At 44.3% G+C, this 21,254-nt stretch overlaps 1 protein-coding gene across 2 annotated transcripts in view; it reads right to left on the bottom strand.

The window, feature by feature from the left end:
- The window catches only part of HDX (highly divergent homeobox), a 41,351-nt gene that overhangs the window by 14,500 nt on the left and 5,597 nt on the right, over positions 1–21,254 (bottom strand). For both annotated transcript variants that reach the window (XM_014255366.2, XM_005526120.3), the window contains 4 exons: positions 19,225–19,371; positions 16,261–17,379; positions 12,435–12,488; positions 2,631–2,777 (listed from right to left, as the gene is read on the bottom strand). In XM_014255366.2, the coding sequence (XP_014110841.1) occupies positions 2,631–2,777; positions 12,435–12,488; positions 16,261–17,379; positions 19,225–19,371 (1,467 nt within the window). The remainder of the gene's footprint in view (positions 1–2,630; positions 2,778–12,434; positions 12,489–16,260; positions 17,380–19,224; positions 19,372–21,254) is intronic.

Below are 21,254 nucleotides of genomic sequence, written 5' to 3'. Positions count from 1 at the left end.
GGAGATGGATGCTCTAAGTTCATCTTACATCAATAAAACAGATTTTCAAAGGGGAAAAAAAAATAAGAAAAGGCCAACATTCTAAATTCTCCAATTGGATTAATTTGCCTTCTCTGATGAAGAAATATCTACACAAAAAATTATTAAAGATTCAGCGTTTAACATGATGTAACAAGAATTGTCTGCAACTCTTCACCTTCTAAGACTCTCCCTTCTCTTGTGTCACTCAGGCTTTCAGCTTCTCATCTCAACTCTGCTCAACAGCCCCTGTACCCCAGACTCTTCATTCCATCAAACCAGTTCTCCATTGGCAACCCAAGATCCTTCCCAGAGACAGGAATCCACTTCTTTACCAACTGCTACTCCCACTCTTCTCGGGCTGGCTCTCGTTCCCCTGCCACACCACCTACACCCCCAGAAATAGGAGCAGCAGTTCCTGGGTTTGAAAACAAGATCAGGCCATGGCAAAATGCACATCCTTTTCATGAGGCTTCTGTTCCAAATGGGTTTCCCAGGACATTAAAATATTTTAGTATTTTCTTTAAAGACTGACTAAACATCACTCTGGCCTTATTTCAGAAACACCTGCCCTGTTCCTCTTCCCAGGTTTTTGAAAAAGTTGAGTAAAAAACTTTTTGCTTATAATACTTTGATTACCAAAGAGAAAAAAGTAAAGGAATATTAACAGCAGTCTCATCTACTAAACACAGTTTCATGCTGTGCCAGCCTTAGGAAAAAGAAAAGCCCTTTTAAAGCTGCATCTCTAACAAGCTAAAAGATAACATGCTGAACACTATTTTTAGCAAATCGTTTTTGTTGGCTCGTATTTGCTTTCCCAGCTTGCTGATTTTCCTCTTTGAAGAATGCACAACAGGTATGAAGAGAACTACCTAGATCATTTTTTCCTATTACCTACAGTTTTGAGGAGAAAAATTAAAGTAAAACCGCCACACAAGCAGCCCTTTGAGATCTGGGTCTCTTTTTTCCAAGCCGTGTATTGCCATTCTTTTAAATTTTCCCATTGTCTCGTGATTTTAACAAACAGCATTAACAAAATTTAAAATTGAATCTACCTATTTTTTAGTAAAAAAGGCACTTGGGAAAGGCAGATCTTTTTACAGACTCTTCAAAGCAGAAAATCTTTCATTCAACATACTGAGAATGTCAGAGAAGATGAACATGTTTTGACAGTGTCTCAAATTAAATGGGGAAGAGAAGGTTCCACATCCTGCCTGCTCTGCTGAACAGAGAACATTCTGGAACAGCAAAACAGTGAGAGCAAGAGCAGACTGGAATTGCCATGAGGAAAATCAGCTTGAGACTTCCAGCCCTAAAATACATTCTCCTTAAACACTTCCTTAAACATGTGAAGTGCATGGGACCATTTGTGAGGCTGTTCTGGTCCAGGTGATGCCAGAGCCTTCCTGGGCTCTCCCGGTCTCTGTCCTGAGGACAGAAACATTCCAGCAGGTGGAAAGGCTTGCACAGAGTTCCAGTGTCAGCCCTGGTGTGCCAATGAGGATGTTCCCAAGGGAACAGACTGAGGGAGCCTGGGTGTCACTGTGCTGTCCAGGAGGTGCTGTCAGGGGGAACAGCTTCACCTTTCAGAGAGCAAAGTGAAGGCCTTGGTAAACAAGGAGCAGCTTTGCTCTCTACAGAGAAAAGAGTGATTTTCTTCAGCCTCCAAAAGTACAATCGGGTTTTTTAGAATTCCTGTGTGGCCACAAAAACAAATAAGCAGATTGGTGTTCAAGCTAAAAGCAGCTTTGGCAGCGTTTGGATGCACCAAGCCAGAGGTCTCCACAAGAGGAGAGTTTCACCAAGGGCTCTCAGCTCTGTTTCTGCAGCAGTGTCAGGAATTCGGGTAACAGGTGCAAAAAGAGGATGAAGCCTGAAAGGAATAATCCCAATTGTCATGCCTGTCATGAGGGAAAGGAGGTCTCCTGTACTTGTCTGACTGCAACAGTGGGGCCATTTCCTGAGGCTGGGATGAGCAAATGAGACCCCAGAGCTGCAGGGTGCTGTTGGGTGTCTGCTCATCCAGGATACAGCAGCAACAACTTCCCAGCCTCTAGAACAGTGGTTCTTGGGAGCCAGGTTATCTCCAGCACACCCCTGACTCCCTCAACCACTTATAGGGACCATCAAACTACACTAACTCAGAATTCCTCCATCGCATCTCAACCTGCCCTCAAGACAGTCTTGAAAAATATTTATTTTCCTGTTTTGGAGGATTTTCTTTCACACAGTTTTCCTTATAAGCCTGAATGAGAAGTATTTTCCCTGTATCTTTGGGAAAGCCCTTTTTTGGTATCTTATTAGCAATATAAATAGTACCTTTCAGTCTTCTAGGATCTCCCTCAAAAATGTAACACTTTTACTTAAAATCTTACTCAAGAGAATGTCAAACAGCTCGTAGTGCTGTTTCTGCTGCTGATCAATAAGACTCTTACCTGAGGGCTTTTACTAAATATAGACTGCAGAAAGAGCAGGAGAGCACTTCCCAACATGGTCATTCATTATGTAATACGTGAAATCTATTTCAAGCTTCCTCATGAAATTTTTAAAGCCTTTCATCTGTCCTATTTTTGCTCCTGCGACAAGATAAGGGAAGACTCTGGATTTCTTACCCGAACTATTTCACAGTCAACATTTAATTCTGCAGCCACAGCTTCAATTTTCTCTCTGCAGACTGAGCCCAGGCTGGTCATGCCATTGTCCCAGTATTTCTTTAGGGTAGCTAAGTCTCGGTCACTAAACTGTGTGCGGTCCTGTAACTGCAAGATAAAAAAAATACTGTTAGATTGAAAAAAATCTGCTTATCCTGAGCATTCATGTCCAGAGGTGTCCCACACAGTAACACACATGTTCTACTGTCTCCATGGCTCTTCTTCTCTTTTAAGTCTCCCTTAAGAATTTGGGGGTTTTTTTTATTCCTTTTTTTTATCCAGGGCACTTCAGAGTTCCCTGGGATTTGCTGTAAAGGCAGTGGAAGCATTAACACAAATTTGAGGCACTTCAGCTTTGTTTCAGCTCCACCTGATTTTTTTGGTAATTTGTTTTATCTCATCCTATAAGGCCTTACTGAAAACAACTTTTTTTCCCTCTTGTGCTGTTTACTCTCTCCACCCAATTTATGCAAATTATTCCCTAAAGGCTTTTCAAGTTTCTCACCCTCCCCCCTTAAAGTTCTTTTATCTTAATGCAAACTACAACATATGCATAATTCAAAGGATTCTGACTTCCTAAAGGGAATACTTTAATGTTTATGTGGTGAGCTTGAGTTTAAATTGGTTCCACTGTTTATCTGTGAGTTCCCAAACTCTTTGTCTACATTTATCAAAACATGTGATAGTGGATCAGTGATAAAAGGACTAACACTGAAAAAGAATTCCTAAACATCTTACCACTGTTTGAACTGGTGTGAGCACAGAATGTATTTCTCTAAAAGAGCTCCCAAGCTTTATCAAATGCTTTTTACACAGAATTTTATCTAAAATCTACGGTTTCCTTACACCAACTCATTTTTACTTCTGCTACTATTCAGAGGACAGAAAATCAACCACAAAGTCTGCACTCATAACTTGTAGCCCATGTGCCACATGTGTCATTATTTCAGTAGCTGAATTGTGCTCATGATTTCAATAGCTGAATTCTGTGTTTGCTCATTTAAAAACCATTAAAAGTTGGAAAGAAATAATTGTAAATGGAATAAAAAGTAATTTCACAGAACTAGGATCATTTGACAATCTTGTACAGTTCCCAGTTCTAGTTTCTGTTATCTTCAGAACATTGTAATTGTTGCAATTTTCTTCTCTTAAAAGTTACTATTTCTCAAAATGTTAGACGTACTTGAGTCTCATCAATGTACGAACATAAAACAGGGACATCAATTTTTGTCTTCCTAAAATAATTCCAATAAAAAGATGCACAGATAAATTCAAATATGGTCCTGTTGCACTTGATGACCTTAGAGGTTTTTTCCAATTTTCATGAATCCACGACTGAGTGCGGAGCAGGCACTCAGAGTTTTTCCTGGTTATCATTCCATCATACCAGTCTGGAATCAGAGGAGCTGTTCCCAGCCTGCCCGTGCCACAGCTGATGGTGTCAGAGTGGGGATGGTGAGGAGCACCCTGGACAGCCCTGGGCAGCCCAGCACAGGGGATGCTCCTGGGCAGAATGCTCCAGGGCAAGTTCATCCCAAAGGAATCCACTTGGCTCATTGAAGGCTGCTCCAGGCTGAGCAAAGCGCAGCTCCACACCCAGGCAAAGCCAAATCCCCGCTTCGCCCGGAGCTGCCACTGCTCTCGCTGCACGCCTGACCTGAGCTCCTCCTGATGCCAAGCCATGTTCAAGGAACAAAAGTACAGCCATCTCCTGGATCACTGCAGCAATAACTCCTTTTATAGCTGCTGGCAAAAGAGATTGGGACTCAGGAAGAGCTCTGCTCTGCGGCAGCCCAGCACCGAGGAGAGGGAAGGCAGAGGAGTGACAGCAATGCACAGAAAAACAAGGCACCCTGGCCTGTCCACACTCCGGAGTGCCCAGGGCAACCTCACCTCCTAAAGGACAGTGGGTGTTTATTTTAAACATAAATAACTACCATTGCCTGCTGCTTCTGCAGAGTTCACACTGCTGGAGGCCCTCACAGTGAACTCACAGAGCTCCCTGTGATCGGTGCAAGGACACAAAACCCCCCTGGGAACACCCAATTGCCTTCCCAGGTGCAACTCTCCCATTTCAGCCTGTTCACTTCAGTGTTGCACTCAAGAATCCTTGTGGGGTCCCTTCCAGCTCACAATATTCTGTGAAATGCTGTGGAGCACCAGGAAATGTGCCTGGTGTTACAGCACAGGTAAGGGAGAACCCTTGCTCAGGTTGTCTTCTCCCAGCCCGGTGGTTGCATTGGCCAAATTAGAACAAAACCCAAAGAAAGTCCAGTTGCTGCTGGAGGAAGCTCAGGTTTCTTCTTGCCACGTTTCCCAGTTATTCAGAAATGCTTCCTCTCCTGAAAGAAGCCAGGGCAAGGACTCGGTAGCAGGAAAAGTGATCTGCAAGAGGATCCTGCCTGGGACAAAAGACACCCAGTGCCTGCCTCGAGTTCCCCGAGAGATGGTGCTCAGGAGGCTGCAGAGTCTGCTCAGCTTTTAATTACTCAAAACAAGGACTTCACATGAAAAAAACCAGAATTTAGCAAAAGCCTGGCCTTCAAAAATTTTCCTTAAAAAGCAAAGTCAGATCTTTTCCATTTCAGTGGATAGATATTAATTCTGATGACCTACTGCAAATGTTTCAATAAAAATCTTATTAGATACATCACTATTCAATGGTGTTCACCTCACAAATACTCTATCATCATGATAATATAACTTATATTTTCTACTTTGGAGTCTCTGTCTCATTTTAGCCATTTTGTTCTGCCAAGACCAGCGCTGAGCTCTGCCAAGTGAGCAGCTCCGTGGGATCGCAGAGATCCTGAGGGATCATCATTTACACACCCTGCTCTCAATTGCTGCATCAGCATCATGGGATCAGTGTCAACCTTTAAGCTCAGTAGATGTAAATGACACTTGAGCATGTCCAAATCTCAGCTCCAGATTAGCTGCCTTTGTGTAACACGCTGTGCCATGGGCCTTATCAGCAGTTTCTTAGGGAAATCACAAACTACCTTCAATTACAGGATCATCCCCTCAACATGGATCATACCCAAGTTTGACTCCTGCATTATAAACTGCTTAAAAATTACAAAATTACTTTTGTCAGAAAATAAAGCATAGAACTTCTACATTGTACATGTAACTAAGCTTCCATCAATTTAGTTAATAACCTTCTCATGCTTAGTATCATCAGAGGAAATGAAGGACCAATGGTAAAATCTCAGAGCCCTACAAATATCATGATATTCATCATTATAGGAAAAAATAAAAAAGATTATATTGGAAAGTTTCATATTTATGACAATACTTATAGGTGAAGTCAAGCCAGTAATTCAGTTCTTAGTTTTTACGTCATTAACTCAGCTCTGAATACAATTCTCATTTTCTCTCTTCAGATACCCGGCTTGCTGATTCAAGGCTTGCCTTTATCCTTGATGGTGCTGGCTGTTGGCTGAATCCTTCGCATTTCCCACTTCTGTTGGCCACAGTTTAAAAAGCAGGAGATGCTTTGTCCAGCAGAATCCAGCCTATCCATTCCCAAGGAAAAGCAAATTGAATCAGCAGCTGTGCCGCGCACAGGTTTAAACCCGGCTTATCCCCGACCTCCCAAGTGTAACAACAACATCCTTGGAAGAGATGACCCAGTTTATTAGAGACATTTCTGGCTCTGTGCCGAGCCCCTGGTCCCCCCCCACACTGTGCAGCAATATCTGTGGTGCAAATCCGGTGTCTATAATTGGGATGAATAATTGCACGGAGTGGAGTGTCCTTATCCTGCCTTTTCTTAGAGCCTGCGTTTTTAGATCGGGTTTTATGCATCAGTTGAAAATGTTTCAGGCCACGTGCACAAAAGCTATACACAAATTTCAGATTATTAATCAAAGACATGCTAAAAAATGGAAGAACTAGAGGTTTTATACATAACTTGCATTTATGCTGCAGCTGAGCACTGTGCGTGGTGTTCATTTCAATTGCAGTGAAATCATATTAAATCAACATTCAGTTCTGATACTTGGTGATGAAATGGGCTGAGGTAATGGTTATTTTTAGCAAACAAACCTCTCACAAACAAATTTTCCATGCCTTTGATCCCTGTCACTGCTTCTCTGTTATATTTTGGGAGAAATGGGAAGATCAGAAGCACTCAAAGTATTCAAGGTATGAACAAATCCCAGATTTTCTGTACAAGCGCAGTGTCACTTTGCCTTATTCACCTTTCCCAGTGACACCAGCACGGAGTTCTCTGAACCCTGACACTAATTAATATCTGTTTCCTTCAGAGGATTATCAATTCCTACCTCAAGATCTTACTTGTATGTATTAACAGTGATTTCTGAATAATTCCACTATGTTTCTCGTTTCCCATCTGCACCATTTAATATCACTCTTGCTTTTCAGTTTATTATTTCTTCATTTCCCATACACAAATTCTGAAGGTCTGCATTTTCCCTTAATACACCAAGATATTTAACTTCATTAAAACCGTGCCAGATTACACATTCCTTCAGCCTGAGGTTTCAGCTTCGGGTTTCACCAGTGCCACAAAGCTGCCCCCTGGCAGTGATACCCATCCTGAGCTGGACACAGCTGCACAAACTCAGGCACAGAGGTGTCTGAAGGCACCCTCCAACTCTTCCTGCTCACACACCATTTAGGAACACACTTTTAGGTGTCTGCAGCAGAGACTTTTTGCATCTTTCCCCACTGGTTGGGTAAGCTGGCAGTTGGCTCTGATGGAAGCAGAACTGATAAATATTTCATAGCACCCCATTGTGAGAAGAGCTGTAACTGCTTCAGCACTCAGCCAAAATTACAGATATTCTGTTAATATCTGTTTCTAAATCAAACTCAACTAAAAAGATGAAAAAAAAAGAGAGAGATATCAGTGCAATGAACAGTCTAGCAAAGAAATGACACTATGAGCCCCAGTCATCTCGCTCTAATTTCCAAACCAGCCCTCAAACCACACAAACTGACAATTCACCCTTCTGGAGCTTTTGAGCTGATTTATGAAACAGCAAATGTTCAGCCTCAAAGTAAACTGATTTTTAGATGGTAATTATCATGATTCTTACTCAATCTATTCATGTCTTCCTCACATTGGACCAGAAAGTTTTGCAGTTCCTGTTCAGATAGGCTGCATTCCTTGCCTGCAGGCTCACAGCAGACAATAAGCCAGGGTGATCTGTGGCACTGAGGTGCAACACATCACGTAGTAACAAGATGACCAGACTTTGCATTCCTTCAGCATTGTTGGGGGACAAGGAGGTGCTGTTCCCAGCCAGAAGGCCATGCCATGCTTTTATTACCAATGGAGAAATACCTTGAGATATGTAGTAAAATACCTCACAGAAGGAGGGAACACTTTAGTGAGCATTCCAAATGCCACAAAGCAGGAACAAGCACAGTGTTCCCACCCAGAGACCTCCAGCTTGGCTCACCTCTCACTGCAGACCCCGACTGTCTCACTCAACACCATCCCACTGACTTGACTAAAGCACCATTTTCTCCCCTCCTGGGAGAGCAGAGGAAGCTGGAGAGAACTCCACAGGTCCCTCCTGGAATAGTTTTAAAACAAAAGGCAGAGCTGAGGTGTCCTCTGACTGCAGGCAGCTTTAATTCCTGCCGGGGTTTCTCTGTGAAGCTGCTCTGAGATGTTTGCTCTCAGCTCACATCGTTTTTCCTGAGCCTTGCAGACTCCAGGCCAAGGAGAAGCTTTCTTTAGAGTTGTACTGATGTGTCTCCCCCACAAAATCCAGCTGTGCTGCCATGCCCAGAACAGCTGGGGGCAGGTGTCACACCTCAGTCCCTCCACCTGCCCAAAGTGTGTCTGCACTCCTGTGACTGGCAGGGCTCAGAGGGGACACTTTATAAAACTCCATCTCCAGAGTTTTATTCAAAAGCCAGTGTGCAAACAGCAATACAAAAATCAAAATCTAGCACTCTCCACCCATTTCAGATCTTTCCTGCCCCCAAACACATCAGACTGAGAGCCCAGACACCCCAAAGTGAAGCTCAGAGCAGACAAGCCCCCTCTCTCCCCTGAAATAAAACTTCACCACTAAGGCACAGCTTACCCAGAGTCACCACCTGTGTGTCAAATGCTCTCCAGAGCAGACCAGTACTTTTAAATCTACCACAAACACAAACCATTCTGCTCAGACCTCAGATGACACAGAACTAAAGCACAGGCAGTGCACTCAAGACTTAAGAACAGAAGTGAAGATATTTTCTCCCTTTTAATTCTCCTTAACCGGTACCTTCACTGCTATTTTTGAATCCTTGTTATCCTTCCACCACCCTGTGAAAAACCAAAAATCAATGCTTTCATAAAGGCCACTGCACATGCACCAGGACAGAACACAGAACTCTGTCATTTCCGAAGACACTCTCACGAGTTACTGAGAGGGTGATATTTCTAGACTAATATTCATTAACAATCAGAATTACATCATCCTACAGCAGAGCTGAGCAGACAAGAAAGAGTTTCTGCAGAACTGCACAGCTTTTATTTCTCTCCTGATACAGTTGAAGGACAGGGCAAGGGAAACAAAACATCAAGGCAGAAGATTAAAAATTCAAAGCATCTAAAAGACAATCTTCTCCATTTTAACCAAAATACAGATTAGCCTTTTTCCTGTTTGAATGGCAGTAATTGCCATAATGGCACTTCTACAACTCTATCCATTCTATTTCTGTTCCCTCACACTCTTTATTCAAAAGAATTTCACAGTTGAAATCAAAGTTTCTAGGAAGTAGGAGTTTTTTCTCCTTTGCTTGTCTTACCCCTGTATGTACACAGCAGTTTTAGAGTGCCAAGTCCTCAACTTGTCTCCTGAAGGAGGCTGATTCTGCACTCAGACTGGAAAGTGCATCCACAAATCTGGACACAGATGTTGTCAAACAGATTGTATTAACCAATGGGTTTTATGCATTTCATTGATTAAAATGTCAAATGAGTAAAGGTCTAAGGAAAAAGAATTCCCTAATAACCATCCTTAATGGTCTCTCAGTGCAGGAAAGGTATTGGGAGGCTGGGGACAGAGAAGGGAATGAGCTGGGGCAGGGTCTGGAGGCTCAGGAGCAGCTGAGGGAGCTGGGAAAGGGGCTCAGCCTGGAGAAAAGGAGGCTCAGGAGGGACCTTCTGGCTCTGCACAACTCCAGAAAGGAGGGGACAGCCGGGGGATCGGGCTCTGCTCCCAGGGAACAGGGACAGGAGAAGAGGGCACGGCTTCAGGCTGTGCCAGGGGAGGCTCAGGTTGGGTATCAGCAAATGTTTTATCACTGAAAGGTTGCAGAACATTGGAACAGGTTGTCCAGGGCAGGTGTGGAATCACCATCCCTGGAAGCGTCCAAAATCATGTGGATGTGGCCCCGGGGGACATGGTGTGGTGGTGACCATGCTGATGCTGCACTGACAGTGGGCCTCAATCTTAAAGGTATTTTCAAACCTTAAGGACTCTGTGATTAATGAACAGGCACCTCCACATCCTTGAAAGTTTAAAATTTACTCCACAAATGTCTTCCACAGCTGGGGCCAGGTATCCACAATGCCCAACAACCCCCCTCAGTGCTGTAGGCAGGGGCCAACATCACCCCACTCCCAGGCCAGTGCTCCCACTGCCAAATCTGAGCTGCCTCTGACACTCACCTGACCCCCAGAACAGCACTAAAAACAACCTCAGCAGCAGAATTTGTACCTGACAGATGACACAGCCAACCTGGGTTACCTTACAACTGGATATTGGCTATGGATGGAGTGGCAGGGTACTGGGAGGGAGGGGAAAACCTCCTCATGTAGCTGTGAAACTCTACCTAAGGACACTCCCCAGTTCCTTAGTGAGATGCTCTAAAAGGCCATTAAGTGACAGAGGGGATGAGCCTTCCAGAAAAGAGCTGCATTTTAAAAAGTTTCCTCAAGAGAATTAGCACTTAGGAAAGAAAAAAGATGGATTGAGCACAACAGGGTTTGTATAAAAGTATCAGTTCCTCTGGGAGATGCTCTTATAAAGTGCTCTCTGTATGAAAAGAAATAAGTGATTGTACCAAACTCTGCAGAAAGTGGAAGTGCTTCAGCTGAGACCTAGAAAAAGTCTGAGAGAAAACACCATTAATGTGATGATCCTCAGATTCCTACTGATACAGGGAACACTGCCACACTCACACCTTTTGAAGACTAAAGAACTGAAAATAATAAAGGAAAAAGTACTGGTTACAGCAAGAGAAAGGCTCTTCCATTGCCTAGACCTCACTGCCAACACAGCAGCCACTGCCAGGGCACTGCCAGAGCACTGCCAGGACACTGCCAGGGCACTCACTGCCAGGGCACTGCCAGAGCACTGCCAGGACACTGCCAGGACACTGCCAGGACACTGCCAGGGCACTGCCAGAGCACTGCCAGGACACTGCCAGGACACTGCCACAGCACTGCCAGGACACTGCCAGGACACTGCCAGGACACTGCCAGGACACTGCCAGGACACTGCCAGGACACTGCCAGAGCACTGCCAGGACACTGCCAGGACACTGCCAGGGCACTGCCACAGCACTGCCAGGGCACTGCCAGGACACTGCCAGGGCACTGCCAGGGCACTCACTGCCAGGGCACTGCCAGGACACTCACTGCCAGAGCACTGCCAGAGCACTGCCAGGACACTGCCAGGACACTGCCACAGCACTGCCAGGACACTGCCAGGACACTGCCACAGCACTGCCAGGACACTGCCAGGGCACTGCCAGGGCACTCACTGCCAGGGCACTGCCAGAGCACTGCCAGGGCACTCACTGCCAGAGCACTGCCAGAGCACTGCCAGGGCACTCACTGCCAGAGCACTGCCAGAGCACTGCCAGGACACTGCCACAGCACTGCCAGGACACTGCCAGGACACTGCCACAGCACTGCCAGGACACTGCCAGGGCACTGCCACAGCACTGCCAGGACACTGCCAGGGCACTGCCAGGACACTGCCAGGACACTGCCAGGACACTGCCAGGACACTGCCAGGACACTGCCACAGCACTGCCAGGACACTGCCAGGTCCACACTGGGGAGTTTGGTTACCATGACACTTCTCCAGATGTTGCTTCTGTCAGAGCTGGACTGAGAGAGCAGCCCCTGGAGCACCTGGCTGTACCATCCCACCCGAGGCTGGATTTCCATAGCAAGGAGGCAGAACTGACACCTCCTCAAAGACAAACTGGAAATGCTGAGAAGTAACTGAACAAAAAGTGTAGGGCAGAGGTTTTTTTCCCCTGACAAAAGCGGGTTCATACCTTGTGTTATGGTTTGGAGTTGTCTGTGAATTGAGAACACAAAACTGGCTGATTCTGCTACTGTGAAATGACATTTATGTGAATAAAATTAAACTTGATTAAGTTTCTACAGCCATCACTGACTAATTCTGTGCATGTGCAGAGAAGCTGCAGAGGGAGTTACTCTCTTAAGCATTCAGTTACCTCAATTAACAACCACTTCACTTTCAATATAAAAAACATTCTGAGCTCCAAGTTCAATTCAGATGTTGTATTTGAGCTAAGAGCACGATTCCTGCCTGGGCATCACTTCACACTGGATTATGACCTTGACCTGCTTTTAAAGACAAACATCAACTTCACCTCAACTGAAACACTGCACCTGCAGATCACGTTTGCATCGAAGGAAAAAGGGAAAGAACCCACCCAAGGTAAATAGAACTGACATTTTCAAAATGCATTTTTATCAACTTTTCATTGCTTCACTTGATGCATTAAATACTTTAATGGAAATGTACTTACTGCTCTTTTTCTGGAACAACCTGTAATCCAAGGCACAGTAAGGTTTCCTGAAATCTGCAGAAGGGAAGGAGAAAATAAAACAGAAAACAAGAGCAGCTTAGGTTGCTGTGAGAGCCAAGACTGAGATTTCAGCATTCAATTCTGACACCAATGTCTGTAAACAGGTTAAGATTCAAAACCAAAGTCACAGTCACCTTTACTGCCAAGAATAAAACACTGTTTCTTTGGGTGAGGGCAAGATAACACAGTGACAACTTGGGTGTTTCTGTACTTTTGGTACCCCCCAAAACTTGTATTTCACAACAGCAGTTTGCCTTTCCATCTGTCCCAACCTGGCAGGATGAGCAGACTGGAGTCAGACAAGGGCTGAGGACTGAGCTGCCCTCACATCTTTTTCAATTACATCACTTCAACTTCCAGAAAAAATGCTCTCGTGTTTGTCACTGAGTTGTCCAATGTCTGATGTAAAAGATTTGAGTGAAAGCAGAAAAATTAGGGATATCAGGATAGAGAAGGAAGGGGAAGGGGTGTGAAGGCAAAGGAGAGCTGCTTCCATTCCTATTGCTTCTCCATTATTCCCAGAGGTCAGACTTTATTAAATAAAAATCTCAGTGTGTTTTCCCTGACCATCTGAGGTGTGTCACAGCCTGGAATAGTTTAGGCTTATTTAAGATTCCATGTTCATCTTCTGCTGCAGACAAGCAATGCTTGAGAGACTGAACACAGCTCAGGCAAGATCAATCACCTCAAGTCATTACACACATGTATGTGAGGAAAAAACCTGTTCACTTCTGCTCACTGAACCAAACTGCACTGAAAGTTTCTGCATTTGCCAAGTGATGGCTCTTGCAGCATGAGCACAACAAGGACAGCAGCCCTGGTACAGGTACCTGATCTACAAGCACGTAAAACACTTCATTCTTCAAGCTTTAACTGGAAGCACTTGGAGCTCCCCCAAGGTCAGACACTTTGTCATTACAGCACAAAGAGGGTTGAGAGGGGCTGGAAGGGAGCACCTCCTGTTCCAAGGGCCAGCCTGCATCAGGGTTTGGGCCAAAAATATTAATTTTTTTCACTGCACAGACACATCTTAGAAATTCTGTAGAGTTATGTCTGTTTCAACCCTCTATCCCACACAACAGCTTCACACCACAGAATCCACTGCAAAGGCACCACTAATTTAATTGGGGCCACAAAGAAGAAAAGTGCTTTTCTATGGGAATTAAGCAAAATCTACCTGGCAGAGCATTAAGGATTGCTGGAAAGACAAATGCACACAGCTCTGACAGGGATGAGGCCAAAACCAGCCCAGTTCATCTCAAGAGAAGTCCCTGAAAGACAACATGCATGGCACAGCTCTGCGCTGCCTTTGTCAAACAGGCACGAGGGCTGGGCTTGGGAACAGAGTAAATAAAAATCCATAAATTCTCAACAGTGTTCTTGTCCCTTAGGGTTGGGGGAAGAAACCAAGCCTAAATCCCAATTCAGCCTGGACGACAGCACAGATAACCTCTCCACTTCAACACACTCAAAGTCAAACTAAGACAAGCAAGTAGGCTGAAGAATTTGTTTACTGAAACTGCTCAGGCATTAAAATTGATCACTTAATTAAATTTAGTCTTAAGTTACACTAACATGAATTTGATTAATTGAACCAGTAAGGAAGCTATAACTAATTGCTAATTAGATACCCCACCAATATATGACAGTAATTACTTCATCAAAACATGAATCACACAGTCCTGACTTTGAAGAAGCATCTGCTTGGATGTTCAACTACTCCAATAATCATTTAGCTCAGGTTTAATCTATTTTTAAATTCAAGAAGATTTCCCCAAGTTTAAGGATTTTCATCTCTGTGCTGATGGATAAATTAGCTAAACATGGGCAATAAAATTAACATAAAGTGACTACAAAAAAAGGAAGTGTCATCCTGTACAAGACTAAAAGGATTCAAGATAGCACCTTAGAAAGTCTCTAATACCCAGAAGTGTCACCTCAGGGGTTCACAGGGTGCATGTTCACAGCAGTAAGAGAATTAACAACATCCTGCTCAGCTTTTCCAAGGTTTAAAACTCTTCTGGAATGACAAGGGATATGAGAGGAAACAAAAGCTCCCTCCATCCACATGCCAAATCCAAAGAACAGGGTGTCTGAGACAGGCAGGGAGGTCAGCTGGGGTACAGATGAATTCCTCACTCATCAAAAAACCAGGTATGTTGTTACAAGAAAGAAAAAAAAAATCCAAAACAAAGTTCCAGAGGTCTTATTCTGATCCATAAAACACCACAAGGACTGATTAAAATGTTATCTACCATGCACTGTTCTAGCTCTTCAAAAAGACTCAGTTCCTACGCCATAAAACCCCAAAACAAAGTTATTCTGAATTTCATTTTAAAAAAAATTGTAATAGAAGAAATCAATCTCTCTAATGCTTTTTCAAGAGTGAAATAAAGCACCATGAGCACACAGCTGATGGAGGCATAATGATTTTACTTCATGAAATTTAAAAAAATGTCCTTAATCATAAGCACTTTTACCAACCCTTTACTGAACTTCTCTCCACAGCTTTTCTTCTCCTATGAAATGGGGATGGCAAAAGTAAACAGCATTTCAGGAATTCTATAACCAAGTAAGAAAAGTAACAGCGAACACTGAGAGACTGTGTGAGAGTAAAGGAGAGGCCAACTCATCTGATGGGCCATCTACTCCCTGAATTTACTCTCTGTTCATCAAACCTCTGGTTTACCCAGGAAAGCAATAATTCAGGTAAAAAGTGGCACTGGCTTGGACTCAGAAGCTTTCTCTCAAATGGTCACTTGATATAGGAACAAGTAAGGAAAAAAAGAAAAGAAAAACAAACAAAAAAAAAAGGTAAAAAAACTGTGACTCACAAAGTCTTGTTCTTTATCCTGGTAAGCAAAGCAGGAAAAGCTGATATGCTGTCAACATGGTTTATTTTCAGGATAAAACAAAAAAGACAATAACAGGCAAATGCATGCAGGTGACACACACAGAATCATATCCTGTCAGCCTTAAAAGACTTTCACCTCAGAGTCCCCAGGCTATGTCATGCCAGATGGTGCAAAAATCCACAAAAAATACCAGTTTGGATGTTTCCTGCACAAGTATCTCTCCCCTTGTAATATCAAAACCTAAAAAAATGTGTCAAGTGTTGCAGTTTCTCCTAAACATCTTTTACTTCTTCAGTTATCTGCATTTAATTTCCCCTCAGTATCACTAAAGGGGTTTTAGTACACGAAGAGGAATAAAGGGATTGAATATAAAACTGATTATTTGAATTAGATGCTGTGGGAAAGGAAGCTGAGTTAACTCCCTGACAGGGGATCCTAATCCCTGACAGAGCACAGGTCCAGAGAGTGCCACCTGCACAGGGGGTACAGGAATCCAAGCTGACATTAATGGGGTGAGCAAATGCACAAAACCCTGTCTTGCGCCACGTGTGATGTGTGGGAACACCCAGGGAATGGCCAGGGCATGTGCTGGAAAGCCAGGCTTGAGCAACCACCAGCTCGTAGGTATGACCCTTCTGCAGCCAAAATTTAGCCATGGAATCCCTGAAATCCTCACTGATCTTCAATATTTGGCTACCAGGGGCTCAGCTGGACAGGCAAAAGTGCTACCACGCTGCAGTGCTGCCTGCACTGAGTTTGAGAAGGAATTACCTCCACTGAAGGGCAAAAAAAGCAGCACAGACTGCAGAAAGGTGAACCTATTGCTTAATAGCTACCAACTTTGAAAGGAAACAGCATTATCTACAACCTCAGCTTTGAGGTTTGAAGGCAGAGATAAACTGATGGATTACCTGGTAATTATTTTGGTTTTGTGACAGCTTCAGTTGACTTGAAGATGTAAAATGAGGAGAAAAGGTACTTCTGGCCGCGTTGGAAGTGTTATAAATCGTGCTGGATGTTGTGTGCAATGAGGTCCGTGCAGGCAGGTGGAACTCTCTGCTGTGGTAGAGGAGATTGTCAGGCACATCCCTGGCACTGCCCAGCTGTGCCCCACAGCCCCCACTGCGGCCCGGCCCGGCCGCGCTTTGGTTGTCCCAGCGGCCGGAGCCGCTGCCCTCACAGTATCTGGAGCAGCTCTGGATCTGCGCTCCCATGGAGGCCAGCTCCTCCTCGCGGGCATACTCGTCGTCCACGTCGCCCGTCTCCATCGCGATGGACAGGCAGCTGCCCTCCAGGGAGGGATGTTTCTGCGTCGTGCTCCCCGCCACCAGCCGCTGGGGCTGGTCCGTGACCGCCAGCGAGAACACCTCGCGGATCTCCAGGTTCTGGGTGCCGCACGCGGGGTCCCTGGGGTGAGCCCTCGGCCCGGGGGGCACGTGTGATGCCAGGGCCGCATGCTCGGGTTTGTGCGAGCGCTGGCACCCCAAGGGCTCGGCCTTGCAGGGCCTGTGGCAAATCATGGGTTTCTGAGGTAACACCAGCTCCGCCGTCTGCACCGAGGAGCTGCCGTAGCTTTTCTTCGTGTGGCTGTAGATGGAGTTTGCAGAGTTGAGCACGCTCGTTTGCCTGGCTAGAATAATGGTCTTTTCCCCCACTAAGAGGGAAGCATTTTTGCAGTGGGGTATTTGCCGTCCCAGGGGGATGTGCTGCTGCTGGAAGTCTGCGTCGCTCCTGCCCGGGAGCCGTGGGATGGAGGTTTTGTGCAGCTCCGCCACAGAGGCGTTCGTGTACTTGGCGGTTCCGGGCCGGCCCGAAGAGCTGGCAGAGCTGTAGATACCAGTCACTATCACGTCGTTGTTAGAAGAGGTCCAAGAGGATTGCTGGCTTTGGGATCGAGCAATATTTACCACATTTCTCACTGCTGCCTCCGGGGGCATGGACGGAGTGGCAGGGGCAGTCCCTGGGGGAATGCCCCCAGATTCCGTGGCGATCTTGCTGCTCATCTTCCGCCGCTTGTTGCCAACCCACGTCTGCGAACGACGACAGCAACGACAACAAACACAAAACAAGGTGTCAAGGAGGCAGAAAAAATTAGCAATTCCATTTTTAAGCAGATCTGGTGACATGTTAAGTGTTTGAGTTGAGACCTAAGTTTAAAAATATGTAAATATTTGTAAATATTGTGAACAAGATGGGGTAGAAATCCAGGCCTCTCCTCCTTGGGATCCACGACTCATACACAGGACAACCCCAGCCTCAATTCCAAAGCCCCATCTCCTCAAAAATCCTGAGACTCTCGTGCCTCCTGTCTTGAAGTTACCCTCGAGATTTATTTCATTGGCAGCACTGTGACTAATTTCCTACAGGAAAACAAACATCCCTGCCATACACAATTCCATTCTACTAATTTTTTTTGTCAAATTTTACAAAATGTCAAATTTGAGGCACAATTTGTAACATGCAGTAAAATGTCAGTTACTGGTCAGCTTTGCCTCTGAGAGTCTCAGTCTCCTGACCAATTGTATTTAGGGAATTCATGTGTCTATTACAATCCTATCTGCAAGTGCCAGCTGCAACATCATTTTGCAAAGAACTAATCACTCTCCAAGAGTTTTATAGGGAAAAAAAGAAAAAAGGTTAAAAAAGGGGGCATTAGGAGAAGCAGAAATGAGGGGTGTAAAGACAAAGGTGAGATCATGCTAAAATAGGACAAATGCAGGACAAACACTGGATCTGTTTCCATTACACTTCCTAAGTAAGAAGTAGTTTAAGTGCAGCAAATCAGGGCTCAGAAAGGGAAGAAATCAGAAGGAATGATACTTGAGTGCAGGAAGGGAAATGGAGAGGGAAAGGAAACACGAAGACGGAGAGAACTGCAAGGAGAGGGGAGCTGGGCTGCCTCCTCTAGGACATGCAATCAGCACAAAAATAGCAAACCAGGCCCGGCTGCACCATCAGCATCCAGATTCCTGTTACAACTGCCCCAGGAGCCTGAATCCCTGGCTGACTTTCACAGCTTCTACCACCTCGAGCTGAGAAAGTAACTTCTAATGTTTCCAGAGTGTTCTGAGGGAGGGGGATCCAGGTAAGAATTTGGATTTGGGCTGTTATTGTCAATGTGCCTCTGTTAAACCAAATAAAAACCAACCTAGACTTGTCCCACTTGCTCCTCAGTGTCCAGTGTCACAGCAGCTCCTGGGAGCTCCACTACCCTTTGTTATTTTTCCATCTAATGCCTCAGGATTTCTATTTCTGCTCTCGGATAACAGCCATTTTGTTGTCTAGTGTTTCACAAAGGGATTATTATTTCCCTTCCCATGGAATTCATAGACTCTGGAAGAGCTCCTGTTAGCACTGGGACATTCTTGTTTTATAGGAAAAGAATGTCCTCACTGTAAATAACCACAAGGGAGCACAATATTTATGACTGCAATGTGGAATACAAGTGTGACAGAGTGCATCAAAAGAAATAGTTCCACAATTGTTTGCCCCAAATATATTAATTTATAGAAACTTATTTAGCTTAAAAATAGTTTATTGATAACGTGACCTTGCTTTGATACATTATACAAAGTTTCTATAGGGCAAATCAACTCATAATTTTGTGAATAATAATTTAAAAAATCCCAACAGAAGACAAAGAACAAAAACGACTCCTTGTGCAACCCAGGCCCCTGCTAAATTCAACAGTCATGTGAAGTTATTTCAGTGAAAACAAACTGTAAATAGGCTCCCTGGGTAAAAATGAATGTCACACACACACACAGAAGTCTGATTTAAGACAAGGATAAAGTTAGAGACTCTGGACCTCTCTATATCTTATGTAAAGCAATGAATGTGTATGCTTAACAAATTTGGAAGGCCTCAGTACTTACCCTGACCACGCTGAAATCCAGTTTAGTTTCTTGTGCACACTGTAATATGAGCTGAAAGCAATTTTTACTTTGATTTGTCATTCCATTTTCATAGTAACGCTGTAATATCCTTTGTTGTTCTACAGTAAATACAGAACGCAGATTCATCTGAAAGGAAAAGGAGATACTCTGAAAGCTGGAATGGAAACTGTAACACTTGCAGGATGCACAGGCTCTCATTTGTGCGTGTGGTAACACTGAGGATTGACATGTTTTCTCTACAGAATCTTTTACCAACACTCTTCCTGACTTTCCAAGAAAGCCTCTTGCAATCAGCCTTGTGACAGACTCAAGCTGAACAGGTGAACTGGATGTTTGGAACAACAGTGACTGCTTTTCATAAATAAATAAATATTCCAAGATATTGCTAAGTTCATGAGGTTCTAGTTTGAAAGTAAAAGCTTCTCCCTTAAAAATATAAATGAAATAAAGGCATTGGGCAAAACAGAGAAATATCAGCAGCTCTGATATCAGCAGGTCTGTTGCCCATCCCTAACAAAAAATAAATAAATCTGGCAATCTGGCAATCTGGTATAAAATCAAGGTGACTGTTTGACACGAGTCAAGTTTCCACTGTCTCCAACTTCAGCAATTCCTGTACTCCACAAGAGCCAGTCCTTCTGCTGTGTCAGTACTGGCACTTCCCATTGCAAAGTCACAAGGACCGAGGACCAAAGACCAATCTGGGGGAAAATCCCCAAGGAAGGGCTTTGGGCAGCCCTGGCCCTGCCCACCCAGTTTAACAAACACTCCAGTTTACCAGAGCAGGGACACCCATGTCCCAGGCTGAGAAAGGTTCTGCTGCTGTGACACCCCCTGAAGGCTGGAAATCTGAATTTTTAAGAACTTGTAAGAGTTATTTTCCTGGGATATAACCAGCGCTGGCTTTGGGACTTTGGGATGTGTTCCTGCTCCTTAGCTTTGTCTAAAGTGGTGCTCAGGAATTCAGCCAGGATAAGAGCCCCAGGTTCCTCCTGAGTCAGCAGCAACTCCTCAGCTCAGTTCCCAGCACCGGGTCCCCCCGAGCTTCACTGTGAGGACTCACCTCACAGGGAGTGCTGGCCTGGACAGGGCAGCACTTTGAGGAACACATTAAACCAGACATTGCCATGATAAGTGTGAAAATTCATGCCCTGGATTGGGAAAGGCAAACATTACTGCCAATATTATCAATATTACCAAACACACAATAGAGTCCTAACGGCAAACTGAAGTTTGATGCTCCTGTTACACAATCTACAAAGGCAGAGAAGGTAATCCTCTGAGCAGACACCAGAAAAGAGCCCCATCATCACAGATTTTCAAGACAGGACCTTTTTTGTGTTGAGACAATGCAAGTGCCAGCCAGGAACAACTTGCATCCAACTTGGTGCCTTGGGAAGCAAAAATGTCACCAGCCACAAGTTATTTTAATGCAGTAGATTCACCACAATACAGAATTAACCAAAGGCAAGAAACCTGCCATCATCCAGTAGGAAAATAAAAGGGATGAGGGAACCCTTTGTAGCCAAGCATTTTTGAAAATTCTGAATGGAAAGGAGGTGATCTACCTAATCTTTACACAAGAGCTGCTTCTAATATAAAGTAAATAAAATTATTAAGGGCTCAAAAGCATAAGAAGACATCCAACTGGTTTCACTTTATTCTCCAAGATGATTATACAATGTAATGGTAATGGATGTTAAGAGTTCAACAGGCCTGTATGAAGAAGGAGATTGATATCTAGAATTTGGAGTAAACTGCTTGTAGGCCAGAGCTTTGACTTCAGAGTTTACTTTCCTTTCTATGTCAACAGGCAATAGAAAAATCAGTAACTACCAATTTGTAAAAATTACTGTTTCTTTGAAATAACATTAAGATAAAATAGAAGATTAATTTTCAATCGCATGTTTTACCTCTGTTCTCAACTCTTATTTACCCTCTCAATCCAGTGCATTATTAAATTCAGCACCAACTTCATTACAAGACAGGTTTGCCCAAGTTCTGCCTCC

Source organism: Pseudopodoces humilis, chromosome 15 (assembly GCF_049639895.1).
Source record: "Pseudopodoces humilis isolate 2021_Gansu_Grassland_sample_001 chromosome 15, ASM4963989v1, whole genome shotgun sequence".
Lineage (NCBI taxonomy): Eukaryota > Metazoa > Chordata > Aves > Passeriformes > Paridae > Pseudopodoces > Pseudopodoces humilis.
Note: the sequence above shows the minus strand (reverse complement) of the source record. Positions and strands in the feature narration are given on the sequence as shown.